Below are 23,108 nucleotides of genomic sequence, written 5' to 3'. Positions count from 1 at the left end.
AAAACAAAGCCAGGGATGGGGGCACATGATTTTAGTCACGGCACTCAGATCTCTGGAGTTCAAGACAAGCCTGGTCTACACTGAGTTCCAGGTCAGCCAGACCTACACAGTGAGACCTTGCCTCAAACAAAACAAAACAAAACAAAATAAATCACAAAAACAACAACAAAACCCAACCAGCTGTAACAAAATATGTATGGGAAAATACCTAGAAAAATTTTCTTTGATATATGAATTCATAGAGACAGAAAGATTAGATGTTATCTCAAGATAGAGAAGAAAGGAATATAGAGCAATGATTTCCTAAGTACAGAATCTCTGTTTTGTGTGATGGAAAAACCCCACAAATGGACAGTAGTATTAGGACATAATATCATGAATGTAATAAATCATTACAATTAATGTAATTAATGAATATTGTAAATATAATTATTGAATGAATACTGTGAATGTATCAATGAATATCACAAATATAATTAATATCATGAGTGTAATTAATGAATATGAGTGTAATTTAAAAAATAAATTAATTAAAATTTTAAAAAAAGAAAAAAAAAGAAAAATTTTCTTTGATTATAGGTGGATCATACATATAATCCTAACACTCGGAAAGTAGAGGCAGAAGGACGTGGAGTTTTTTTTTGTTTTTTTTTTTTTTAAGATTTATTTATTTATTATATATACAGAAGAGGGGACCAGATCTCATTACAGATGGTTGTGAGCCACCATGTGGTTGCTGGGAATTGAACTCAGGACCTCTGGAAGAGCAGTCAGTGCTCTTAACCTCTGAGCCACCTCTCCAGCCCCGACGTGGAGTTTAAAATCAACCTCAACTACATACCTATTTCAAAGCCAGCATCCTGTCTCAACAACAACAAAAAAGACAAAAAATTTTTTTTCCAGTGGTAGCATTAGACATTTTTTTTTCTTTTTCCTTTTTTTTTTTTTTTGTTTTTGTTTTTTGTTTTTTGTTTTTCGAGACAGGGTTTCTCTTTGTAGTTTTGGTGCCTGTAGACCAGGCTGGCCTCGAACTCACAGAGATCCGCCTGGCTCTGCCTCCCGAGAGCTGGGATTAAGGCATGTGCCCCCATGCCTGGCTTCCTCACCTTCTTTTAAGGTGAGGAAAACATTCTAAACCTGACTTGCACTGGTAGCTGTACATATCTGTAAGCTGTATCCCCTGGGTGAGTTGTACAGTTACAGTATATGAACTAAAGTTTTGTTATCTGAGAGACCACAGGCATATTGAACATTCCTTTTAGGATTCTCAGGTCTAGGTGCTTTGGAAGTCTAGTAATACCTCCATGGCTAGATATCTTCCATCCCACTAATATCATCTGCTCTACTCCCTTTCAGGGCCCTCCTTGGTGCCACACAGAATGGTACTCACACAACCATATACATATGCTTCTGGCATAGCCATTTCCAGACATCTGGTCTACCTGATCCTATAAGCGTACACAGGTGTTTTTTTTTTTTTTTTTTTTTTTTTTACCCTCTCTGAAATGACTTTTCTTCTGTCATCTATGTGGTGCTCTGGAATCCCCACCTCCTTCTGTAAGCTTCATCTTTCCTCTGTCAGATTATTAGGGAACTCACAGTCCACCTGCTCTTCTGTTGGTCCAGGGTACCTGGAGCTGCAGAATAAGTTTCATACCCATTATTCTTATCTAACCCATCCTTTATGCCCATCAGTGAGCTTTCCATTCTCCTTTCCTTTTAGTATGTATGTGTGTAAGTAAATATGCAAATATGCATGTGTGTTTTATTTTATTTTATTTTCTACTTAAATGTTTCTTTGTGTGTATTTTATTTGTTTGAGACAAGTTTCATTATGGAGCCCTGGCTATCCTAGAACTCACTATGTAGATCAGGCTGGCCTTGAACTCATGGAGATGCACTTGCCTCTGCCTCCCAAATGCTGGAATTAAAAGTGTGCATCACGGGCTGGAGAGATGGCTCAGAGGTTAAGAGCACCGACTGCTCTTCCAGAGGTCCTGAGTTCAATTCCCAGCACCCACATGGTGGCTCACAACCATCTGTAATGAGATCTGGCACCCTCTTACTGTGTACATAATAAATAAATAAAATCTTTAAAAAAAAAAAAAAAAAAAAAAAAAAGTGTGCATCACTACATCTGGAATGATTTTACTTTTTGAAATGGGATTTGTGTAGCCTAGGTGGGACTCAGACTTGCTGTGTAGCTGAAGCTGGCCCCACATTCCTGATCCAGCTGCTTCTGCCTCCCAACTAAGATTACAGGCCTCCACCACCATGCTTGGCTCTCTTTTTTCATTTTAAAGGGTAGTATTTTATTTTTAATTTTATTTTATGTATATGGATGTTTTGACTGTATGTGTGTATGTGCACCACATGCAGTGCCCACAGAGACCAGAAAAGGGCTTTAGACCCTCTGGAACTAGTAAAAGGCAGTTGGTAGCCAACATGTAGGTGATGGGAATTGAACCTGGGTCTTTGGGAAGAACAAGTGTTCTTAGCTACTGAGCCATTGCTTCAGCCCTAGAGTAATATTTCTTGTAAAAGAAAACTTTGGCTAGGCATGGTAGTACATATCTGTAGTCTTAAGTACTCTGAACATGGAGGCAGGAGGACCACAAGTTCAAAGCCAGCCTGTGCAACTTAGAAAGATTCTATCTCAAATAGTTAAGAATAAAAGGGGTTGGTGTTTAGAGGTAGAATGCTTGCCTACCATGTGTAAGGCCTTGGGTTCAGTCCTTAGTATTGCAAAAGAAAATAAAGGGAAAAGTAAAGGAAGAAGGAAGGCAGGCAGGCAAGCAAAGTGACTTGAAAAAATTCAACAACATAGGGGAAAAGGTCCATCCATAGACCAGTCACCAAATATCCACTGATTATAAGTCAACATATACGAGGAGGCAGGGAGCCATACGTACAAATGTACAAAAACTCCAAAATATAGGCCAAGCTCCCTGAAGATGCTCGGATGGTGTCCTTGGCATATGGCTCCACATTTACCTTTACACCACAACTAAGCATTGATCCTATGGGAGAAAGTTTCTCATATTTTATTCTGAACCTTGAGATTAAAAGAATGCTTTCATTTGTTTGTTTTTCCAGGACAGGATTTCTCTGTGTAGTCCTGGCTGTCTTGGAACTCACTCTGAAGACCAGGCTGGCCTTTAACTCAGAGATCCACCTGCCTCTGTCTCCCAAGTGCTGGAATTAAAAGTGTGTGCCACTATACTTAGCTTAGAAGAATGGTTTTTATATCTTGTTTAATAAAGGCCTCTACATAAGACACAAAATCAGAAGCAATAAAGCAAAATAGAGTCAGAGCTGCCTACTTGGAGATTACAAGTATCTCCTATCTAAAAGATATTCTGAGCTAAGACAAGTAGCAACTGAAGGGAAATGGTGCAGTACACTTATCAAAGATTTATGCTCAGAGCCACATGGAGAGGGTTTGGTTTTGTTCTGATTTGAGTTTTTAGAGAGAAGGTTGCACTGTGTAGCCCTGGCTGTCCTGGACCTCACTCTGTAGACCAGGCTGGCCTCGAACTCACAGAAATCAGCCTGTCTCTGCCTCCCAATGCTGGTATTAAAGGTGTGTGCCACCACTGCCCAGCTACTTGTAGAGTTCCTAAACATCAGGAAAATAGGGTTGGAGTGGAGCATGTAATTGGCATGCATGAGGCCCTAAGTTTGACCTTTATGGTACACACAGGGGAAAAGACCAGAGTGAGAAATGTGGACAAAGGCTGAGAATCTCAAGATCCAACACACACATGGAAAGAGAAATATGTATCAAAAGAGCAGAGAGTCACAGTGTCTTTTCTGGCTTTGCAGAACACCACACTGAACCAACTTCCGATTTTGTCTTTATCAGTTCCTCACGAGTGTGTTGTTGGTAATTTCTAGAGCCCTTAACCCGGAAGCTCCCAGGACACTGTCCTTGGTTCTCTTTGTCTCTTGACTTGAAGCTTCCTCTAGCCCCAGCTCTTCAGCCTGCCATTCTGGGATGCTGAGCTTCAAGACTTTCAAAAACATGGCAACTTCACTCATCATGTCTTCATCAGAACCCCACTCCCCCAAGGGCTCAGGGATCTATGCAGAAGAGGTGAAAAGATTTTAAGAGCCAGAGGTGACAGATGATTCCAAGGAAACAGTGTTCTCCAGACACAACAGGACTGAAGCACACATGAACCCACAGAGACTATAGCAGTATGTACAAGGCTACACAGATTCAAGCCAGACCAGGTCTCAGCACTGAGAGGGGGAGGTGGGCCCAGGTCTCACCCCAAACCAAGAAGCTATCTGCAATTGGTACCCACTGGCGAAGGGAAAGCAGTTTTCTTCAGTGGAGTGTCACTGGGTATATCAATCACACTCCAGGGCAGACCCCATGCCCAGGAGTAGTTGGGCAACACAAAATGAACTCAACAATATTTTTGTAGGCTTTTTGTCTCATTTTGCTTGAAAAATGTTTGGGCATTTTTCGCCTTACTGGTCTTTTGCATGTTTATTTTGATTTTTGTTATTGTAGGGCTGTGTGTGTATGTGCGTTTCTTGGGTTGTCTGGAGTGGTGGCACATGCTTTTAGTCCCAGCATTGAGAAGGCAAAGGCAGGTGAATCTCCACGAGTTTGAGTCCAACCTAGTCTGCACAGAGTGCCAGGCCAGCAAAGGCTACATATTGATACACTGCTTATAAACAAACCGGCAAGTAAAACACTACAATGCGCACACAGTCTTAAGGGCTCATCACTTTCACGGTGTTGCAGGAAGAAGTTTTAAGATTTATTTGTGCAAGCCCGGCAGTGGTTGGCGCATGCCTTTAATCTCAGTATTTGGGAGGCAGAGGCAGGCGGATCTCAGTGAGTTTGAGGCCAGCTCCTGGTCTACAGAGTGAGTTCCTGAACAGCCAGGACTGTTAAACAGAGAAACCCTGTCTCAAAAAACCAAAAGAAAAAAAATTTATTTGTACTTATGTATATGTACATACATATTTTTGTAGTTGAACTTATGACTACGTGCATGAAAAAAATCCACTGATACCCAGATGTTATTAGTGTTTTTGGGTTGTGGATTACTAGAAATTTACAAATGTCTTTAGCACCATCAAATGGATTTAAATGTCATGTTGTCTTTACAATAACCTAAATGTGTAACCATAGATTGGCCTTCTCACATTTGGAACAATTCACACCATTAAAGTACATATTAGGGGGAAAGACCCAGCACTTAAGAGTACTGGCTGCTCTGGCAGAGAACCCGAGTCTGGTTCCCAGCACCCTCATAGCAACTCACAACCACTTGTAATCCTACTCTAGTTCGACACCCTCTTCTGGTCCGCTCGGGCATCTGCATGCAGGTGCACATACACATAGGCAGACATACACATGCATAAAGACAATTACTTTAAAAGAAGCATACTGGCAGTGGGATTTACACATCGTGAAAATCCTAATCGCTTGACGCCAGCCAGTTAAAATGCAGTCTAAGCAGCCTGATGCCAGCTGGCTGCGTCTGGAGCAAAGAGCAGAAGCGAGAGCATCAAAACGTCCTTTGTGCATCTGTCCAGGTGTCTGTGCGTTTTGTCTCCGCAGATGACCTTTCCCGCGCGTGGCCGAGGCGCGCGGTCCGGACCTCAGCGCCCCCGGCGGCGGGTCGGGGCAGCGTCGCGGGGTAGGGGAGGCGGCGCCCAGCGTCCCCGCGCTTCCCGCGAGATCCCGCGCGCGCTCCGCCCCGCGCCGCGCCGCGCTCCCCGCTGGGCACGTCCTGCCACCCGCGCCGCCCGCGCCGCTTGCCACCGCCCGCCGCCGCCCCGCGAGCCGCTTTGTCTCGGGCGGGGCGCGCGGAGAGGCCGCCAGGTGCCCCCCGCCGCGGGCCCGGGCCCCCCGCCCCGGGGCGGCGACGGCGGTGCCGGGCCCCGGGGCGGAGGGCGCGCCGGGATGGGCCCCAAGCGGCGGCAGCTGACGTTCCGGGAGAAGTCGCGGATCATCCAGGAGGTGGAGGAGAACCCGGACCTACGCAAGGGCGAGATCGCGCGGCGCTTCAACATCCCGCCGTCCACGCTGAGCACCATCCTGAAGAACAAGCGCGCCATCCTGGCGTCGGAGCGCAAGTACGGAGTGGCCTCCACCTGCCGCAAGACCAACAAGCTGTCCCCGTACGACAAGCTGGAGGGGCTTCTCATCGCTTGGTTCCAGCAGATCCGCGCCGCGGGCCTGCCGGTCAAGGGCATCATCCTGAAAGAGAAGGCGCTACGGATAGCGGAGGAGCTGGGCATGGACGACTTCACGGCTTCCAACGGCTGGCTGGATCGCTTCCGCCGGCGCCACGGTGTAGTGGCCTGCAGCGGCGTGACCCGCTCCCGGGCGCGCAGCTCTACCCCTCGGGCCCCAGCGGCACCTGCCGGCCCAGCCGCGGTGCCCTCGGAGGGCAGCGGTGGGAGTACACCAGGCTGGCGCACGCGGGAGGAGCAGCCGCCGTCGGTGGCTGAGGGCTACGCCTCGCAGGACGTGTTCAGCGCCACCGAGACCAGCCTGTGGTACGACTTTCTGTCCGACCAGGCCTCGGGGCTGTGGGGAGGTGACGGACCGGCTCGCCAGGCCACCCAGCGCCTTAGCGTTTTGCTGTGCGCCAACGCCGATGGCAGCGAGAAGCTTCCCCCGCTGGTGGCAGGCAAGTCTGCCAAGCCCCGTGCAGGCCAAGGTGGTCTGCCCTGCGACTACACTGCCAACTCTAAGGGTGGAGTCACCACCCAGGCCCTGGCTAAGTACTTGAAAGCGCTGGACACCCGAATGGCTGCAGAATCTCGTCGGGTCCTTCTGCTGGCCGGCCGTCTGGCTGCCCAGTCCTTGGACACCTCGGGCCTGCGGCACGTGCAGCTGGCCTTCTTCCCTCCCGGCACTGTGCATCCATTGGAGCGAGGAGTGGTCCAGCAGGTGAAGGGCCACTACCGCCAGGCCATGTTGCTCAAGGCCATGGCCGCCCTCGAGGGTCAGGATCCCTCAGGCCTGCAGCTGGGCCTAGTGGAGGCCCTACACTTTGTGGCTGCGGCCTGGCAAGCAGTGGAGCCCTCGGACATAGCAACTTGTTTTCGCGAGGCCGGTTTTGGAGGTGGCCTTAATGCCACTATTACCACTTCCTTCAAGAGTGAGGGAGAGGAAGAGGAGGAGGAAGAAGAGGAGGAGGAGGAAGAAGAAGAAGAGGAGGGTGAAGGGGAAGAGGAGGAGGAAGAAGAGGAAGAAGAAGGGGAGGAGGAAGAAGGAGGGGAAGGAGAGGAGGTGGGAGAGGAAGAGGAGGTAGAAGAGGAGGGTGAGGTCGATGACAGTGATGAAGAGGAGGAGGAGGAGGAGGAAGAAAGCTCCTCTGAGGGTTTAGAGGCTGAAGACTGGGCCCAGGGGGTAGTGGAGGCCAGTGGTGGTTTTGGGGGTTACAGTGTCCAGGAAGAGGCCCAGTGCCCCACCCTCCATTTCCTGGAAGGTGGGGAGGACTCTGACTCAGACAGTGATGAAGAGGAGGAAGATGAAGAGGAGGATGAGGAAGATGAAGAAGATGAGGATGATGATGAGGATGGTGATGAGGTCCCTGTACCCAGCTTTGGGGAGGCCATGGCCTACTTTGCCATGGTCAAGAGGTACCTGACCTCCTTTCCCATTGATGACCGCGTGCAGAGTCACATCCTACACTTGGAACATGATCTGGTCCATGTGACTAGGAAGAACCATGCCAGGCAGGCGGGAGTTCGGGGTCTTGGACATCAAAGCTGAGCTGCTGGACCTAGCCGTGCTCCAGCCCAGATGGGCAGCACCTGCCCAAGGCAGAGAACTCTGGCAGCTGCTGGAGATGGCTGGAGGAGTCCCCGGGCCTTCAGTAACGCTTCGCCTGGCCCTGAGACAGACCCAGGGGCTGAGGTCTGCCTCACTGCTGTTGCCTCTTTCTCAGATTCCTGTTTCCTCCCTATTAGTCCCTGGGCTCAGGGCACTGGGTAGGTGGGGAGCTGTCCGGTGCTACCACACCATGCCATCAGTGGGCTAGACCACAGCAGCAGCCAGGGACAGGTCCTGGAAGCTCTTGGCCAGAGAGTGCCTCTCCCTTTGCCACCCAACCAGGTCTTTGGTGGGGGATCCCAAAGCCATTCTGGAAAGGGCTCCAGAGGAAGGTCCAGCCTAGGCGCCCACGAAACTAGCTGCCCCCCTCCCGCACCTCTAGGCTGCCTGAAGAAGCACAGTGTAACTTAGCCTGCCTCTGCCTGCTTTCCACCTCCCTAAATCCCTTTCTCTGGCCCAGTCTTTGGCCCTTGGTTTTCTTTCCGGATTGGAGGTCCCCAAGAGGCCCTCTTGGGGAGTGACAGCAGGCACCTCCAATCTGGGCAGCTGCAGGCCTTGTGCCTCATCCTCTGCAGGCTCCCATCCTGGGCAGAGGGGCCTGGGGCTGGGCCCAGAGTCCAGCCGTCCAGGTACTCCCTTCCCAGTTTGAATTCAATAAATCTGTCCACTCCCCTTTTGTGGGAGTGAATGTTTTAACAGCCAAGGATGCATCCTTCATGGTCTGGGCTTGCGTCTGTCTTGGGGGACACATCCTTTCCAGGTTCCCCTTGGTTCTTGCTGTAGTGGGACATGGAAGCCAAGTTTGAGCAAATGGCCATGACTGGGGTGAGTGGCAGGCGGTGACACCCACATAAATGTTAGAGAATGCTGAGGAGGGAGGGTCTTTAGTCTTATATCTTTTGATAGACTCCAGGAACCCTAGCCTTAAACTCCTTTGATGTTAGTGAGAAGCTTGGGTCCTGGAGTGGACCAGTAGAGAGGGAGCCAGGAGTCTGATGGGGCAGATCAGGCAATGTGCACCTGATGACCGAGTCCACCAAAGCCAGTTAAAGAAAGTCCAGGAGTGGAGCGAGAATGAGAAAGCTTTGGGACTGCGTGGGCCAGGATGGAGTTGGAGGTGCCTACCAGGCACCCTTGTTTTATCTTACTAGGGAGCTCTTCCAGCTGTTCAAGTGATTGGCATTTTCAAGTCTGTTAGTCACCTTTGAGGACAGTGACAGGAAGGTGAAGTTACTAGGAAACATTGCACCCCCATGAATTGGTAGCTCATTGTGCAGGGCCACTCCCCGACTCCAGTCCAAAGGTGAGGGCATGTCCTTCTTTCAGAGCCCAGCCCCTCCCCTCATGGCTCTCCCTTACTGGGGCCCGCAGGTTCCAGCCAAGGAAAGACCTGTGCAGGGTAGGTAACTCTAAACCGGTTTTCCTACCTTTCTTAGGGCTGGCATATTACCTCTGGTAATTTCCCATACCCCAGCCACCAAGTTCTCCTGACACTGGAATGTAAGGGGGTGGGGGATGTCCAAGTCATCCATTGTGCCTTGTTTGACCTGGGTGTGGTTCTTTCCAAAAAGACTGGCCATAAATGTTTGGGCCTTTTGTGTTTCTGACACTAGGAGCTTATCTCCAAGCCTTGAAAATTAGTTTTTTTTTTTTTTTTAATGCAAGTTTTGTTTATATTTGTACTGAGGTAGGGATGCACTCACAGCCAATAGCAACCTAGGCAAGAGCCTCACGCTGAGCCATACTTCCCCCCTTGAAAGTTTTGAAACAAAGTCAAGCAAAGGACTTGGGATTCCATTTGGCATCCACCCCTTTCTCTAATTGGAACTTCGGAGGAGGAGGAGACCAGAAAGTCTGGGCCTGCTCTGGAGTACGTTGGAGGGTGCAGTGACCTTTTCTCGAGATGCCCCTGGACAGTCTAGGTCCTTTATCTCAAGTACCAAGGCAAATCACTTTGATCTGTCTCCTGCCACTAAGAAGCTCTTTTACTGGTCCCAGTATTTAACACAAGCTGATGCTAATAGAGCCCTTTTTTTTTTGTGCTAGGTGTCAAACACTCAGATGCCCTTATGAGGTAACAAAACCATGACAAGTGGCAGAGAAGTTCAGTAATGTGCCCAAAGCCACATCATCAGCCTGTTGGAAGCAAACTTTCTCTCCAGGCAGGCTCTAGAAGTATCCCTTTAGTACTTTGTATTCCTTCATTAAGGAGGGAGGGACCTAAGTTCCTAACCCTCCTGGTTGCAGAAATCAGTTTTCAGTCCATCATAGAGTAGCTCTTCGGAGGAAGATGATGGGTATGATGGTGTCTGTTGACGCTCCTGCTTTCATGTATACCGCTGACTTCTTATTTCCAATCCCCATACAATTACAGGCTGCTTATACTTTTTTCCCATTTTGTAAATTTCTTCCCAAGTACACCGTTGTGACAAGTAGACGAAAACTGTTTCTGTTTTGCAAAGGAGGAAATAGGGTAAAGGGATTAAACGACCTTGCCCAAGAAAATGGCCTTGAACTGCTCTCCTGGGAATCGGGGTTACATATTAAATGTCCCAGTAGGGTACATTGCTGGGGTGAGGAAATGGCAGTGACCCTAGGTCTACAGAGCTTTGGGGAAGGGGGCTAGTGAGGAAGCACTATTAAACAGCTTAGGGGCAGGAGAGATGGTTTAGTGGTTAAGATCACTGGCTGTGCTTCCAGAGGACCCAGGTTTGGTCCCCAGCACCTATATGGCGGCTCACAACCATCTGTAACTCCAGTTCCAGGGGATCCAACACCTGTCCTGCAGGACTCAAGAACACACGTGGTACACAGATACACATACAGGTGAAACATCCAAACATATAAAAATAAAGCAATTATTCAAGAATAGACAACTTATCACACAGAGTCTGTAGGTATCCGATTAGCAGAGCGCCCCTCCCCCTCCCCTGACGCTGACGTGTGGAGATGCTTCCTTTAGGACAATTAAATGGCAAAGAAGGGGAATGGCTTCTGGGGACGTAGTTGGTTTCGGCAAAGCCCAGAATGGGTCAGTGGTTGGTCAGCAAGTGATGTGGGCAAACAGGTGATGCCTTCTTGGGGAGAAAGGAAGTTAAGTACCAATAACTGCCCTTTCAAAGCTGGGGCCCAGGGGAAGGTAATATGGAAAAAACTACAACTCCCAGAAGTCTCTGTTTCCAGGCAAGTAGCGACAGTTGCTATGGTTTCGGAAAACAATATGGCTGCTCCCAGATGGGATTTGAGTCTGCCGTGTAGGGAAGTAAACGTTGATCTGAGTGGCGAGAGGAGGCACTTGAAGGGTCCTGGGGCTGGCGTTGGGCTCTGTGGGGAACGGTGAGGCCTTGCGCAGGAGCCAATGGCAAGCGGCGTGGATGAAGAGGCTCTGCACCAGCTGTACCTGTGGGTAGACAACATCCCTCTGTCCCGACCCAAGAGAAACCTCTCCCGGGACTTCAGTGACGGAGGTGTGCGTTGTTGTGTATTTTAAAATGTTCTGTCTTTCTGTGTGTGTAATGAATTTGTGTGTATGTAATCGTTTTTGTTATGTGTGTATGTAGAAGGGGTGGGATTTGTGTTTTGGGACTTGATTGTGGAAGAGTGCACTTGCATATTTCTTCTATTCATGTGTGAACAATGTATGTCCATTATACCTTGTGTGCATAGAATGTGTCTGTGTGTCTCACTTCAGGGGCTTTAAGGACTAAGTGGTGTGTCTGGCATCTGGTATGTATTTGTGAACCTATGCTTGCTCATATTTCCGTGTTCTGTAGTCTGTCGTGTGTGTGTGTGTGTGTGTGTGTGTGTGTGTGTGTGTGTGAGAGAGAGAGAGAGAGAGAGAGAGAGAGAGAGAGAGAGAGAGAGAGAGAGAGTCTTGAATTTCTGCCTCTCCTGCCTCTACTACATTTCTGTGTCTATCTCCCAAATTCTGAGATTATAAGCATGCACCACCACCACTCCTGGTGGTTTTTTTTTTTTTGTTTGTTTTGGTTTGGTTTGGTTTTTCGAGACAGGGTTTCTCTGTGTAGCTTTGCGCCTTTCCTGGAACTCACTCTGTAGTCCAGGCTGGCCTCGAACTCACAGAGATCCGCCTGCCTCTGCCTCCTGAGTGCTGGGATTAAAGGCGTGCGCCACCAACGCCCGGCCTCTGGTGTTTGATTTTAATGTGGTGCTAGGGAGTCAAACCCAGGGCATTAGGAATGCTATGCAAGCAGGCCACCAACTGAGTTACATCGCTACCTTGTGTTCTTTTGTGTTGACATGTGCTATCCTGAATGTGTATGTGTTTTTTTGTGATTGTGTGCTTGTTTTGTTTGTTTGTTTTTCAGGAAAGGCTCCTGTATTTAAGAAATGCATAGTTCTGTAGGCAGAATGTCTTCATTTCTATGTGTATAATTGAGGAGGCTATGTGTATATGTGATTTCTATGTTTGTGTGTGTTCTATGTGTGCACCATATGTGTCTGGCATTTATTTATTCTGTGTGTCTATACATTCTGCCCTCTATATACCTGTAGAGGGACATTTTTGAGACACATGGTTGCTACATAGCACAGAACTCACTATTTTCCTGCCTTCTGTGTGATGGGATTACAGGTGTGTGCTACCACAGCCTGTTTATATGGTGCTGGGGATTGAGAGCAGTGCTTCATACATGTTATACATGCACACTACCAACTGTGCTATACTACCAAGGCAGTAGAAGGAGCTTGTCTTTCTGCTTATGTAAATCTGTGATTCTCCTGAGGCGCTCTCTCTCTCTCTCTCTCTCTCTCTCTCTCTCTCTCTCTCTCTCTCTCTCTGTGTGTGTGTGTGTCCTTGTGAATTCCTAGGATAAGGCTGTAGACTCCTGTAGGGCCCTCTTGGAGACCCTCAGTTTTTCTGTGCCCTGAGCTAATAATAAGAAAGATGCTGTTTCTTTGAGGAATGTAGGATCTTGATCTGATCATTGATCTTGCTTTCTTTGTCTCTTTTCTATCAACCTTCCCTTCTTCCCTATCCCCACCCCTTCTCCCCGACCCACGTCCCTGACTTTCTTGTCTGTTCCCAACCCTACTCCCTCAGTCCTGGTTGCAGAGCTGATCAAGTTTTACTTCCCCAAGATGGTGGAGATGCACAATTATGTCCCTGCCAACTCTCTCCAGCAGAAGCTCAGCAACTGGGGTACCCTGAACAGGTAGTAGAACCCCTGGATGTGGAAGTAAACTCTGCAGTCCCTGCCCACTTCCCAGGAGGGGCTGCTCCAGCCTCAACTTCCTATGACCTTGACTGGGGGTGTGGCTCAGTAGTAGAATCCCTGGGTTGGTCCCTAGCAATGCAAAACAAGACCCAAAAATAAATAAATAAATAAATAAAAAGCAAGACAACAAGAAACCTCCTATGGTCTTGATAGGCAGGCTGAGACTGCTGGGGGGAAGAGGGAGACACAACAGAATCCATTTAGTAGTAAAATCGAATAATTATTTTATTGGGATGGAAACAAGGAAATTGGCACACTCAAGCAGAGGAGGTTCAGTTGCCTGCCCATCAAGTCCCCTGGGGGCTATGTCCACTTCCTTCCCATTGCCCTCCATTCGTTTCCCCAGGACCCCCTCCACCCTTCTCGTATTCACTCCATAGAAAGGTGCTGAACAAGCTGAACTTCTCGGTCCCCGACGATGTGATGCGGAAGATTGCGCAGTGTTCTCCCGGTGTGGTGGAGCTGGTGCTCATCCCGTTGAGGCAACGCCTGGAGGAGCGGCAGAGGCGCCAGAAGCTGGCTGCTAGCTCCTTACAGGTGGTGCTGCTTGAGTCTGCTGGTTGGGGCGCAAGGGGTGCTCCCCAGACAGTGGAGAGCCCTGCCTAACTAAGAGAACCTGGCCCGCAGGATTGTGGGAGGGGAATAGGGCTTTTTGGAGACAGATGAGCCCAGGCTCATCGGAGACCACATCTGTTCTTTCAGGAGCTGGCTCCTCAGGATGGCAGTGGCTACATGGACATGGGTAAGGTGGCTTTCCCACACCTCAGGAAAGCTTTCCCCCATGTCCCTTCAATTGATTTTAGGGTCAGGGGGAGACAGGAGAGTGGGACTCCAGCAAGGTCACGCCTCCACTCGCGTTGTCTTAGGTTTGCCCCAGAAGACTCGAGGAGACGGTGCCCCAGCCCTGGGAGGAGAGCAGTCCAGGTAAAGTTGAGAGTGCTGACCTCACCAGGCTGGGGGACTCACCCACACAGACTAGTGTGGCAGTGCCTTGGTCGTTGGGGAGGTGGGGAGAAGGCGAAAAGGGAAGGCCTGGTCAAGGGTACTAGAAGAGAATTGCGGGGTCTGACATCCAGGCCTCTGCTAAGCTACTACTTACTGCAGAGGGGGCCGGCCGCTGGCGCCTCGACCCCCTGGGTATAACCAGGCGCTGCAGGGCGATCCGAGCTTCGTCCTTCAGATCGCTGAAAAGGAGCAGGAGCTGTTGGCCTCTCAAGAGACAGTGCAGGTGAGGAGGGGACCCTGAGGCCTAAGGGGCAGCTTGAGGTCTGCAGGGGGCAAAACACTGGCAGGGCATCAGGCCTTCAGGCTTGATGTCTGCACCCCCACCCAGGTCCTGCAGATGAAGGTGAAGCGTCTGGAACACCTGCTCCAACTCAAGAACGTGCGCATCGACGACCTCTCCCGGAGGCTCCAGCAGGCCGAGCGCAAGCAGCGGTGAGCGGTGCCTGGGCTGCGCGGGGCTTCCCAGTACCCGCCGGAGCCCAGACGCCGCGACCTCCCCACTCACCTGCGGACGCAGGACTGGGAGGGCGGAGCGAGCTGCTCACTGGCGCCCCCTGCAGCTGCGCCGCCCAGCTGCGGAGGGTTCGGGCGAATGTGGGGGCGCTCGAAGCCGAGGCCTGGGATTGATCCTCCTCCTTACACTCCATCCGGGCTAGGAGAAAAGACCACTTTCCACAGCCCAGAAAACCTGTACGGACACACAGCATGACCTCCCAAACGGTGTCCACTTTGAAGCTCCCGGCGCTGGGCCTGGAGAGGCGGTCCTCTGGTTCGCTCCTTCTCAGCTCGGAGGATAGCCTCATCTCCATCCGTGCTAATTCTCCATGGCCTCGGACACGCGAGAAGCTATCCCCGGAAGCTACGGGATTCTCTTGCCCCTCCTGGGTGTTTACATGGGACCCATCTCAGGGCTGGAGACCACAGCAGCTGGAGAGGAAGGGATAAGGGGCTGAAGGAAGAAGTCAGGAGTAAGAGAGGCACGCAGCTGTGCAGTAGTCCTCCTCTCATAGAGCGATATAAGGAGTGCCTGGGGAAGACGGGCAGAGTTGTCTCTATTAAAGGTAGTGTTGTGTGTTCTTCCTTGTGCCTGTCTTTTTTTCTGCCTATATGGGTCCCAAAGGCAGCGAGTTTCTGCCTTGTCCTTTATCCCTTTCACCAGCTGTCCTTTTAAAGACCCTATGGACGCAGGATGGGTCTCATGTTTTGGGTCCCACTGCTTATTAGATTGACGATACTGCCCGTGGGTAGATTTTGTGAAGTGTGACAGCCTGCTTCTAGCACCAGGTGACCCCCCTCGCCTCTCTCTGGAGTCCTCCAATCTTGTCCAAACCCAAGTTGCAGATTTTCACCAATTGTGGCTACTCATGTTCCCAACCTTGCCCACAGACTCTCTTAAATTAGCTTGCTGTATGACTCTCAACCCTGTCCACACACTGATCTCAATTCTATGGACAGTGGCTCCATGTCACTTGAAACCCTGACCAAGACACCCTGACCACGGTATGACGTTCACTCCAATGATTTGCTGACTGATAATAATGCTGAATATTTTTGTAAATCCCAAGGTATGGCAATTCCATTCACAGGCATGCGTTCAGCATATTGCATGGGAGAAACTCTTGTGCCCTGTGTTCTGGGAGATACACTACGACAATCATACAGAACTGAAACAATGGGCTGGAGATGGGCTCAGCTGTGAAGAGCATTTGCTGTTCTTGCTGAGGACCCAGGTTCAATTCCTAGCACCCACATGGCAATTCACTTCTCTTCATCACTCCAGTTCCAAGGGCTCCAACACCTTCTTCTGACCTCCACAGGCACCAGACCCACATGTGATGCACAGACATATACATAAGCTTAAAATAAATCTAAAAAGAAAAAGAATTCAAAGGAACTTGTATTGGTTATCTATTACTGTGTAACAAGTTACCACCAATGTAAAGGCTTAAATCAACACATGACTTGACTTTTTTGTTTGTTTTTTTGTAGCCGGAAGTTTCTCCAGTCCTGCCCGGCCCAGTGATCTCTCCCACCTGCATCCCACAACCGCTTGGTCCCAAGTAAACACACAGAGGCTTATATTACTTACAAACTGTATGGCCTATGGGTCAGGCTTCTTTCTAGCTAGCTCTTATAACTTAACTCAACCCATTTCTATTAATCTATATGTTGCCATGTGGCCGTGGCATTACTTGTCTGCTGGCATCTTGTTGCTCCTTGGGTGGAGGGCTGGCATCTCCCCTGACTCCACCTTTCTTCATCTCATCTTCAGTCTGAATTATCTGCTCTGCCATAAGCCAATGCAGCTTTATTTATCAACCAATCAGAGCAACACATATTCATAGCATACAGAAAGACATCCCACAGCAGTTTTTAAGGGTCAAATATGAGCATGACTCAACTGGATCTTCAGCTTCCAGGATGCTTACAAGGTTAAGGCCCAAGGTATCAGCGAGAACTGTGACCTCATCCTCAGGCTTAAGCTCAACTGGGGGAGGAGGCACACTCTGTTAACAGATGAGTCCCTTGTGGGTGGTTGGGCTTCAGTGTTGATGATTGCCGGCTTATGACTGCTCTAATTTCCTTGACCATTTCCAGTATAGTAGCTTACTTTAAAATTTTTTAAATTTACATTTTACATTTACATAAACGTGCATATGTATGCCACAGTGCATGCGTGTGTGTGTGTGTGTGTGTGTGTGTGTGTGTGTGTGTGTGTGTGTTGTGTAGGTGAGAGAACCTGAGACCACACAGTGGAAGGAGAAAATTGACTTCCACGAGTTGTTCTCTGACCCACACATTACAACTTGGGTTGTGGCAAATGCCTTTATCTGCTGAGCTATCTCACTGGCCCCATGAAGCTTATTTTACCAATGCCAGCAAGTGAGAAAGTAAATAGTGGGCTAGCAAACCAGTCATGGTGGTGTGTGCCTTTAATCCCAGCACTCGGGAGGCAGAGGCAGAGGCAGTCGGATCTCTGTGAGTTCAAGGCCAGTCCGGTCTACATGGCAAGTTCAAGGCCAGTCAGGGTTGTATTTTGAACCCTGTCTCAACTAATTAATTAAAAAAGTTAAAGGGCCAGAGCTAAGGTTCAGCGGTTAAGAGGACCAGAACTCACAATTGCCTGTTCCAGGGGATCAGATACCTCTGGCCAGTGAAGGCATCTGCACATGTGTTCATACTCACACACATACACATCATCAGAGACACTTTTTAAAAGAATGGGTAGCAAGATGGAAATTACAATCATCTAATGTGATCATAGAAGTGACATCCCAACACATTTCTATAGTCTGCTTATTAGAAGCACGTCATTGGGCCCAGTCCACATTTAGGGAAGGGTTGTGCCCTGGCATCAACATCAGGAGGAACTGTTGGAGCCTTTTCTCCTTTGTGATCCTCCTGCCTCTGCAGGTAATGAAAGAACAAAATCAAGGACAGTAGTAATTCCCGCTGAGAGGAGGCTGAAGAGAGATAAAGAAACTCACTTGGTTTACGTTATTTGTGATGGTTTGGTTCTTGGGGCAGGTGGTGGGTTTATCTATGTGAATTATCTATGGAGCCCATGGCTAAATAATATTAAGATAATAATATTAGCACACACAAAGCCCTGTGTTCAATCTGTAGTGCCACATAAACAAGGTGTGGTTACCAATACGTGTAACCCCTCACTTGGGAGATAGAGGCAAGAAGATTGAAAACTCAGTATTATCCTTGGCCACAGGGTAAATCCGTAGCCAGCCTGGGCTACATGAGACCCTGTCTCAAAAAAGAAAAATGTTGGCGTTAGGGGTTCTCTTAGTCGCTGTGAGGAGACACCATGGCAAAAGCAACTTTTAAAAGAAAGCATTTAATTGGGGCTTCCTTACAGTTTCAGAGGGTGAGTCTATGATCACTGTGGTGCGGATCTTGGTGACAGGAAGGCATGGCGCTGGAGCAGTAGCTGAGAGCTCACGTAATATGCAAGTTTCGGGAAGAAAGAGACCAAGACGGGCCTTGGCAATGACCTTTGACCTCAAAGCCCTCCTCAATGACAGGCCACACCCCTTCCAACAGGGTCACATCCACTCCAGCAAGGCCACACCCCTAATCCTTCCCAAACAGTCCAACTAACTGAGAGCCAAACAAAAATTTAATAACAAATTAAAACAATCAGGCTGGTGAAATGGCTCATCAGGTAAAGGCACCTTGAGTTCAGTCCCTAGGACCCACATGATAGAAGGGGGAATTGACTCCTACAGGTTGTCCTCTGCATTCATGAATTCTGATTTCCTCTGGTTTATTCATTCCGTAATTCCCCAAATGTTTAAAAATGAGTTAAAAACAAGCTGACAAGCCGGGTGGTGGTGGTACATGCCTTTAATCCCAGCACTCAGGAGGCAGAGGCAGGCAGATCTCTGTGAGTTCAAGGCCAGCCTGGTCAATAGAGCGAGATCCAGGAAAGGCGTAAAGCTACACAGAGAAACTCTGTCTCAAAAAACAAAACAAAACAACAAAAACAAAAACAGGCTGACACTCCTGTAGAAGAAAAAGCATGTAAATGATATCTAAAAATTGTTACTTAATGTTTTGAATAGATTAAGCATACCCATGATTTAAAAAGCACACATAAATAAAAACAAAAATGAAAGGTCTGCTTGAACTTAAAACTGAAATGGATGATTGGACATCCTTCTAGAATTTTTTTTTTGTGTGTGTGTGTGATGGGGTCTTTCTGAGTAGTCTTCAACCCAAGATCCTGTGTGTAAGTTTCCTGAGTGCTGGGATTACAAGCATCCACCCACCACACCTATAATCTCAGCACTAGGTGGGACTGTAGCAGGTCTGTGCACTTTGTGCATTTTGTGGTTGTCTATGTTTCTTCTTTTTTTTTTTTTTGGTTTTTTGAGACAGGGTTTCTCTGTGTAGCTTTGCGCCTTTCCTGGAACTCACTTGGTAGCCCAGGCTGGCCTCGAACTCACAGAGATCTGCCTGGCTCTGCCTCCTGAGTGCTGGGATTAAAAGCGTGCGCCACCACCGCCCGGGTATGTTTCTTCTTCTTTATACACAGAGAAGTGTGATGCATTCTGTGTTCTTCACCTCTTGTAGATCTGTGGGGATTAATTTTATGAACAAATTTAACTGAGCCACAGGGCATCAGCATTGTTCTAAGTGCTCTGTGAGAGTGTTCTGGGATATTAGTAGAGGAGTAAAGCAGATTGCCCTATCTTCTGTGGGTAGGTTGGCCTCATCCCGTCAGTTGAAGGGCTGAGTAGAACACAAAGGCTAATCATCCCTTAGGAGTGAGAGAATTCTCATAGCCTGGCTTTTGAACTGGCACCTCAGCCCCACCCATCTTCTCTTCAGACTCAGAAATACTGGCTCTTGCTGAGTCTTGAGCCTAAACCGATTGGCCTTTGTACCAGAACTACCCCACCAGCGCTCCTAGTTTTCAAGCCTCAGAACCTGCACAAGAACCGAATGAATCATTTATCTTCCCCGAATCATTTATCTTCCCTGTACCTCTATCAAGTCACCCTGCTGACCAGGGGACTCACCAGCCATCATAATTGTGTGAGCCAACTCCTTATAACAAAGTGATCACTCAGTCTCTTTCTTTCGGTTCTGCTTTTGGGCTGACTTCAAATGGTTCTGCTTTTCTGACACGATTCTTCCACATTGCTATGTTGAAATTTTCTTCTTTTAGCTACATAAGATTTTCTTGTTGAATCCATCCTACACTTGGATACTTATTTCCTATTTTTGTTATTAACAATGGTAATACAGCAATGAATAAGCTCATACCTATTGTGTAAGGGGTTATCTGGATAATAAATGTTATAATTGAGGTTGCTAGGTTAAAGAGTGTTATATGCTGGGTGTGGTGGCATACGCCTATAATCCTAGCACTTTGGAGACAGAGGCATAATGATCTCCACAAATTTGAGCCTGGTCTATATAGCAAGCCCCAGGCTAGCTGAAGAGAGACTGTGCCTCAAACAAAATAAATGAGTGTATCTGTAGTCCTGATATTACGACATTGTTCCTTTTTTTGTTTGTTTTTGATTTTTTTTTGAGACAGGGTTTCTCTGTGTTGTTTTGGTGCCTGTCCTGGATCTCACTCTGTAGACCAGGCTGGCCTCGAACTCACAGAGATCCACCTGCCTCTGCTTCCCAAGCACTGGTTTTAAAGGCGGGCACCACCACCGCCCAGCAACATTGTTCCTAAAAGGGCATGGCTGACTCATAGCAGAGGCAAATATTGACAACCTACGGCCTTACTTTGTTTGCTTGTACTGTGCAGTGTTTTCAAGAAAGACATTGCCAATTTTTCTATTGACGAGGATGCGAAGCCCCTGGCTCTTTTGCCGTGCTAATTGGAGTTTCAGTAAGGACAAACACTTCAGATAACAGTTCGGGGATTTCCTACAAACAGATGGCTCTATTTTATGTCAGGGTCTCATCAGAAAAACAGAAGAAATTTGTTTTTATTTTTTATATTTTATTTCTTTGCACCCCACCCCTCCCAAAACAAATTATTTATTTATTATTTTCGAGACAAGGTTTCACTATTTAGCTCTGGCTACCCTGGAACTCACTATGTAGACCCAGCTGGATTTGAACTCACAGAGATCTGTATACTTTTGCTTCCCAAGTGCTGGGACTAACAGTGTGCCCTACCATGTCTGGTGTGTGTGTGTGTGTGTGTGTGTGTGTGTGTGTGTATACATGAATGCTCCAGCTTTTGGAGCTGGAGTTACAGATTATTGTGAGCTGCCTGATGTAGGTGCCAGTAAACAAACTCGGGTCCTCTGTAAGGCTAGCACATACCCTTCACCACAGAGCCATGTCTCCAACCATCATAGGGAATTTCTTACAGGGATTCGAATACAGATAATTTTGGAGATGGTTAAAGTCTCTGTAAGGCTTCTCTACCTCTTTTGTGATACTAGGGAATGAGCACAGGGCCTTACCCATGCTAGGCAAGCACTGATCTATATTCCCACACTCAACTAGTTTTTAAAGATTTGAGATAAGAGCCCACTAATTTGTGCACTGGCTTAAACTCACTCTGCAGCACTGTCAGACCTATGACTATTGATCCTCATGCCTCCATCTTCTAAGCAGTGGGGATTATAGGCCAAATGGCACCCAGCCCCAGTGAAGTCAATGCTTTTGTATCTAATGCTGGATTGTCAAGCCTACAGATTAGGAGTTGGGAAGGGAGGATGGACATAAAGTGGGGTACAGTGGAATCCAAGAGCACAAGCTCTTGAACAAAGTGGAACTCATGTCAGCTCTCTTTGCCTTCAGTCCTCTTGTAGGTGAACTACAGAATCAGCAGGCCCACTTTGTCATCTGACCCAGGAGTCGAAGGAAGATAAGGAAAACACAGAGTCCTTGTAGGCATAGCTGCTACTCCGTGTCAGCGAGGTAAGTCAGCAGATCAACAAAGTGTGTGGGTGACAAATCTCTTCTTTGGAGCTTGTAAATGTCAAATTCTATATGGCTGCTATTTTTCTTCCAATCTTTAAATCTCATGCAAAAATATCTGCTGTGGCCCACCGTTATTCAAAACATATGGGAAAGAGAATTTGAAAAAGGAAATTTGAAAAATTCATGCTAGCTAGGTAGCACTTTACAAAGCTACTACAAGCTATGTACCAGCAAATCCTAGCTGCAAACTCAAGAGAAATACATACATGTAGTCACTAAAGAAACATACCAAAACACAAGAGCATACTTTTTTCTGTGTATTTTGCTCAATATTGTCTTATAGAATCATCCATATTGTTGCATGTATTCAGCATGTTGTCACTGATATAATTGTATAAATACAGTGTAATTAATTTGCTTACTTTATTGTCAATATAGATTTGAATTATTTCCATTTGGGCCCCTTACAAATGCTGTCATATATATATATCTATATATAGATATATATCTATATCTATCTATATATCTATATATATAGAAATAATGTAATATTGTTAGCATCTATCAAAAATTTATTTTTATTTATCTGTGTGTGTGTGCATGGGCTTATCTGTTTGTGTACCACATGTGCACAGAGTCCACAGATACCAGAAGAGGGCATCAGATCTCCTGGAGCTGGAGTTACAGGCGGTTGTGACTGTGGGTGCTGGGAACCAAATCCCAGTTGGGTTTGTTTGTTTTCCGAGACAGGATTTCTCTGTGTAACAGCCCTGGCTATTCTTTGTAGATCAGGCTGGCCTCAAATTCACAGAGAGATCTGCTTGTTTCTGTCTCCTTAGTGCTGGGATTAAAGGCGTGTGCCACCACAGCTCACCTGGCTCAAATCCTGGTTCTAAGAGCAGCAAATGCTCATAACTACTGAGCCATTTCTCTAGCCCCCAAGCATCTATCAACTTTGTTAGATATTATCTGTTTTCCAAGGAGAGTGATTATAGTTTAATTTTTTATTTAATGAAGTTTAGAGTATTCTGGAGCAGAAGTGGAGTTTTCCATGTGCCCTATATGTTTTCCTAACCCAGAGTTGCTCATTCCTTCTCATATACTGCCCTCAACTCCATAGAGCCTGGTGTTCTTTGGATACGGCCCTGGGCGCAGGAATCTTATAGGCCAGGGCACTTCTGATATTGGCATACCTTCTTCTTGGTTGCGCAGGCCCATTGAGAAGCAATAAAGCAGCCAGATAACTTCTAACTTGGTGTTCGAGTGGCACCCAAAGTCTTACTTTCTCCAGGAAGCTTTCCAGAACCATCTGTAGCCTTTTCTAGAAGCATGTAGCATGCCCTAATAACAGGCAGCTCCATATCACAGGTTTTCCCAGGTAGCCAAGATGCTCAGAGTCTGGGACTGTGGGGCGTGCTGGCAAGAACAGGAAACCACAGATCTTTTCGTGTGGTGTTTCCACAGCAAGCTGTGGGTGCCTTGCACTGGGAGCAGCCTAGCACAGTAACTTGCTCATCTTACATATCTAGGAAATAACGTTAAAATGACCCCAGACAGTGAACTGTTATCAACTAGTCCGTGTTTCTCGCCAAGGGACGGATTTCAAGTGAAAGGCAGCAAGAGGGAAAAGGAATCAT

At 47.7% G+C, this 23,108-nt stretch overlaps 2 protein-coding genes across 3 annotated transcripts; both read left to right on the top strand.

Annotated features, from left to right (window-relative positions):
- Positions 1 to 5,887: 5,887 nt before the first annotated feature.
- Cenpb (centromere protein B) lies at positions 5,888 to 8,516 on the top strand. Its single transcript, XM_059259588.1, has one exon. The coding sequence runs from the start codon at positions 5,930 to 5,932 to the stop codon at positions 7,751 to 7,753; it is 1,824 nt and encodes a 607-aa protein (XP_059115571.1). The 5' UTR covers positions 5,888 to 5,929; the 3' UTR covers positions 7,754 to 8,516.
- Positions 8,517 to 10,771: 2,255 nt separating this feature from the next.
- Positions 10,772 to 15,131, top strand: Spef1 (sperm flagellar 1). 2 transcript variants are annotated; one of them, XM_059259585.1, is made up of 8 exons: positions 10,772 to 11,280; positions 12,876 to 12,987; positions 13,431 to 13,587; positions 13,753 to 13,792; positions 13,917 to 13,974; positions 14,155 to 14,278; positions 14,384 to 14,487; positions 14,712 to 15,131. In XM_059259585.1, the coding sequence occupies exons 1-8, from the start codon at positions 11,172 to 11,174 to the stop codon at positions 14,998 to 15,000; spliced, it is 993 nt and encodes a 330-aa protein (XP_059115568.1). In that variant the 5' UTR covers positions 10,772 to 11,171; the 3' UTR covers positions 15,001 to 15,131. The 2 variants fall into 2 exon arrangements, with proteins under 2 accessions (XP_059115568.1, XP_059115569.1); XM_059259586.1 differs by having other exon boundaries at positions 10,774 to 11,280; positions 14,384 to 14,829.
- The last annotated feature ends 7,977 nt before the right edge of the window (positions 15,132 to 23,108 follow it).

This window comes from Peromyscus eremicus, chromosome 4, assembly GCF_949786415.1.
Source record: "Peromyscus eremicus chromosome 4, PerEre_H2_v1, whole genome shotgun sequence".
Taxonomy (NCBI): domain Eukaryota; kingdom Metazoa; phylum Chordata; class Mammalia; order Rodentia; family Cricetidae; genus Peromyscus; species Peromyscus eremicus.
The sequence above is the reverse complement of the archived record's forward strand: the minus strand, read 5'-3'. Positions and strand labels throughout refer to the sequence as shown.

What these genes read in the sequence shown, in the direction of transcription:
- Spef1 (XM_059259585.1), top strand. Translation starts at nt 11,172, where the DNA reads ATGGCAAGCGGCGTGGATGAAGAGGCTCTGCACCAGCTGTACCTGTGG. An exon ending in AACTGGGGTACCCTGAACAG is followed by an intron (nt 12,988 to 13,430) that starts GTAGTAGAACCC and finishes TTCACTCCATAG; the next exon opens with AAAGGTGCTGAACAAGCTGA. An exon ending in CCTCTCAAGAGACAGTGCAG is followed by an intron (nt 14,279 to 14,383) that starts GTGAGGAGGGGA and finishes ACCCCCACCCAG; the next exon opens with GTCCTGCAGATGAAGGTGAA.
- Cenpb (XM_059259588.1), top strand. Translation starts at nt 5,930, where the DNA reads ATGGGCCCCAAGCGGCGGCAGCTGACGTTCCGGGAGAAGTCGCGGATC.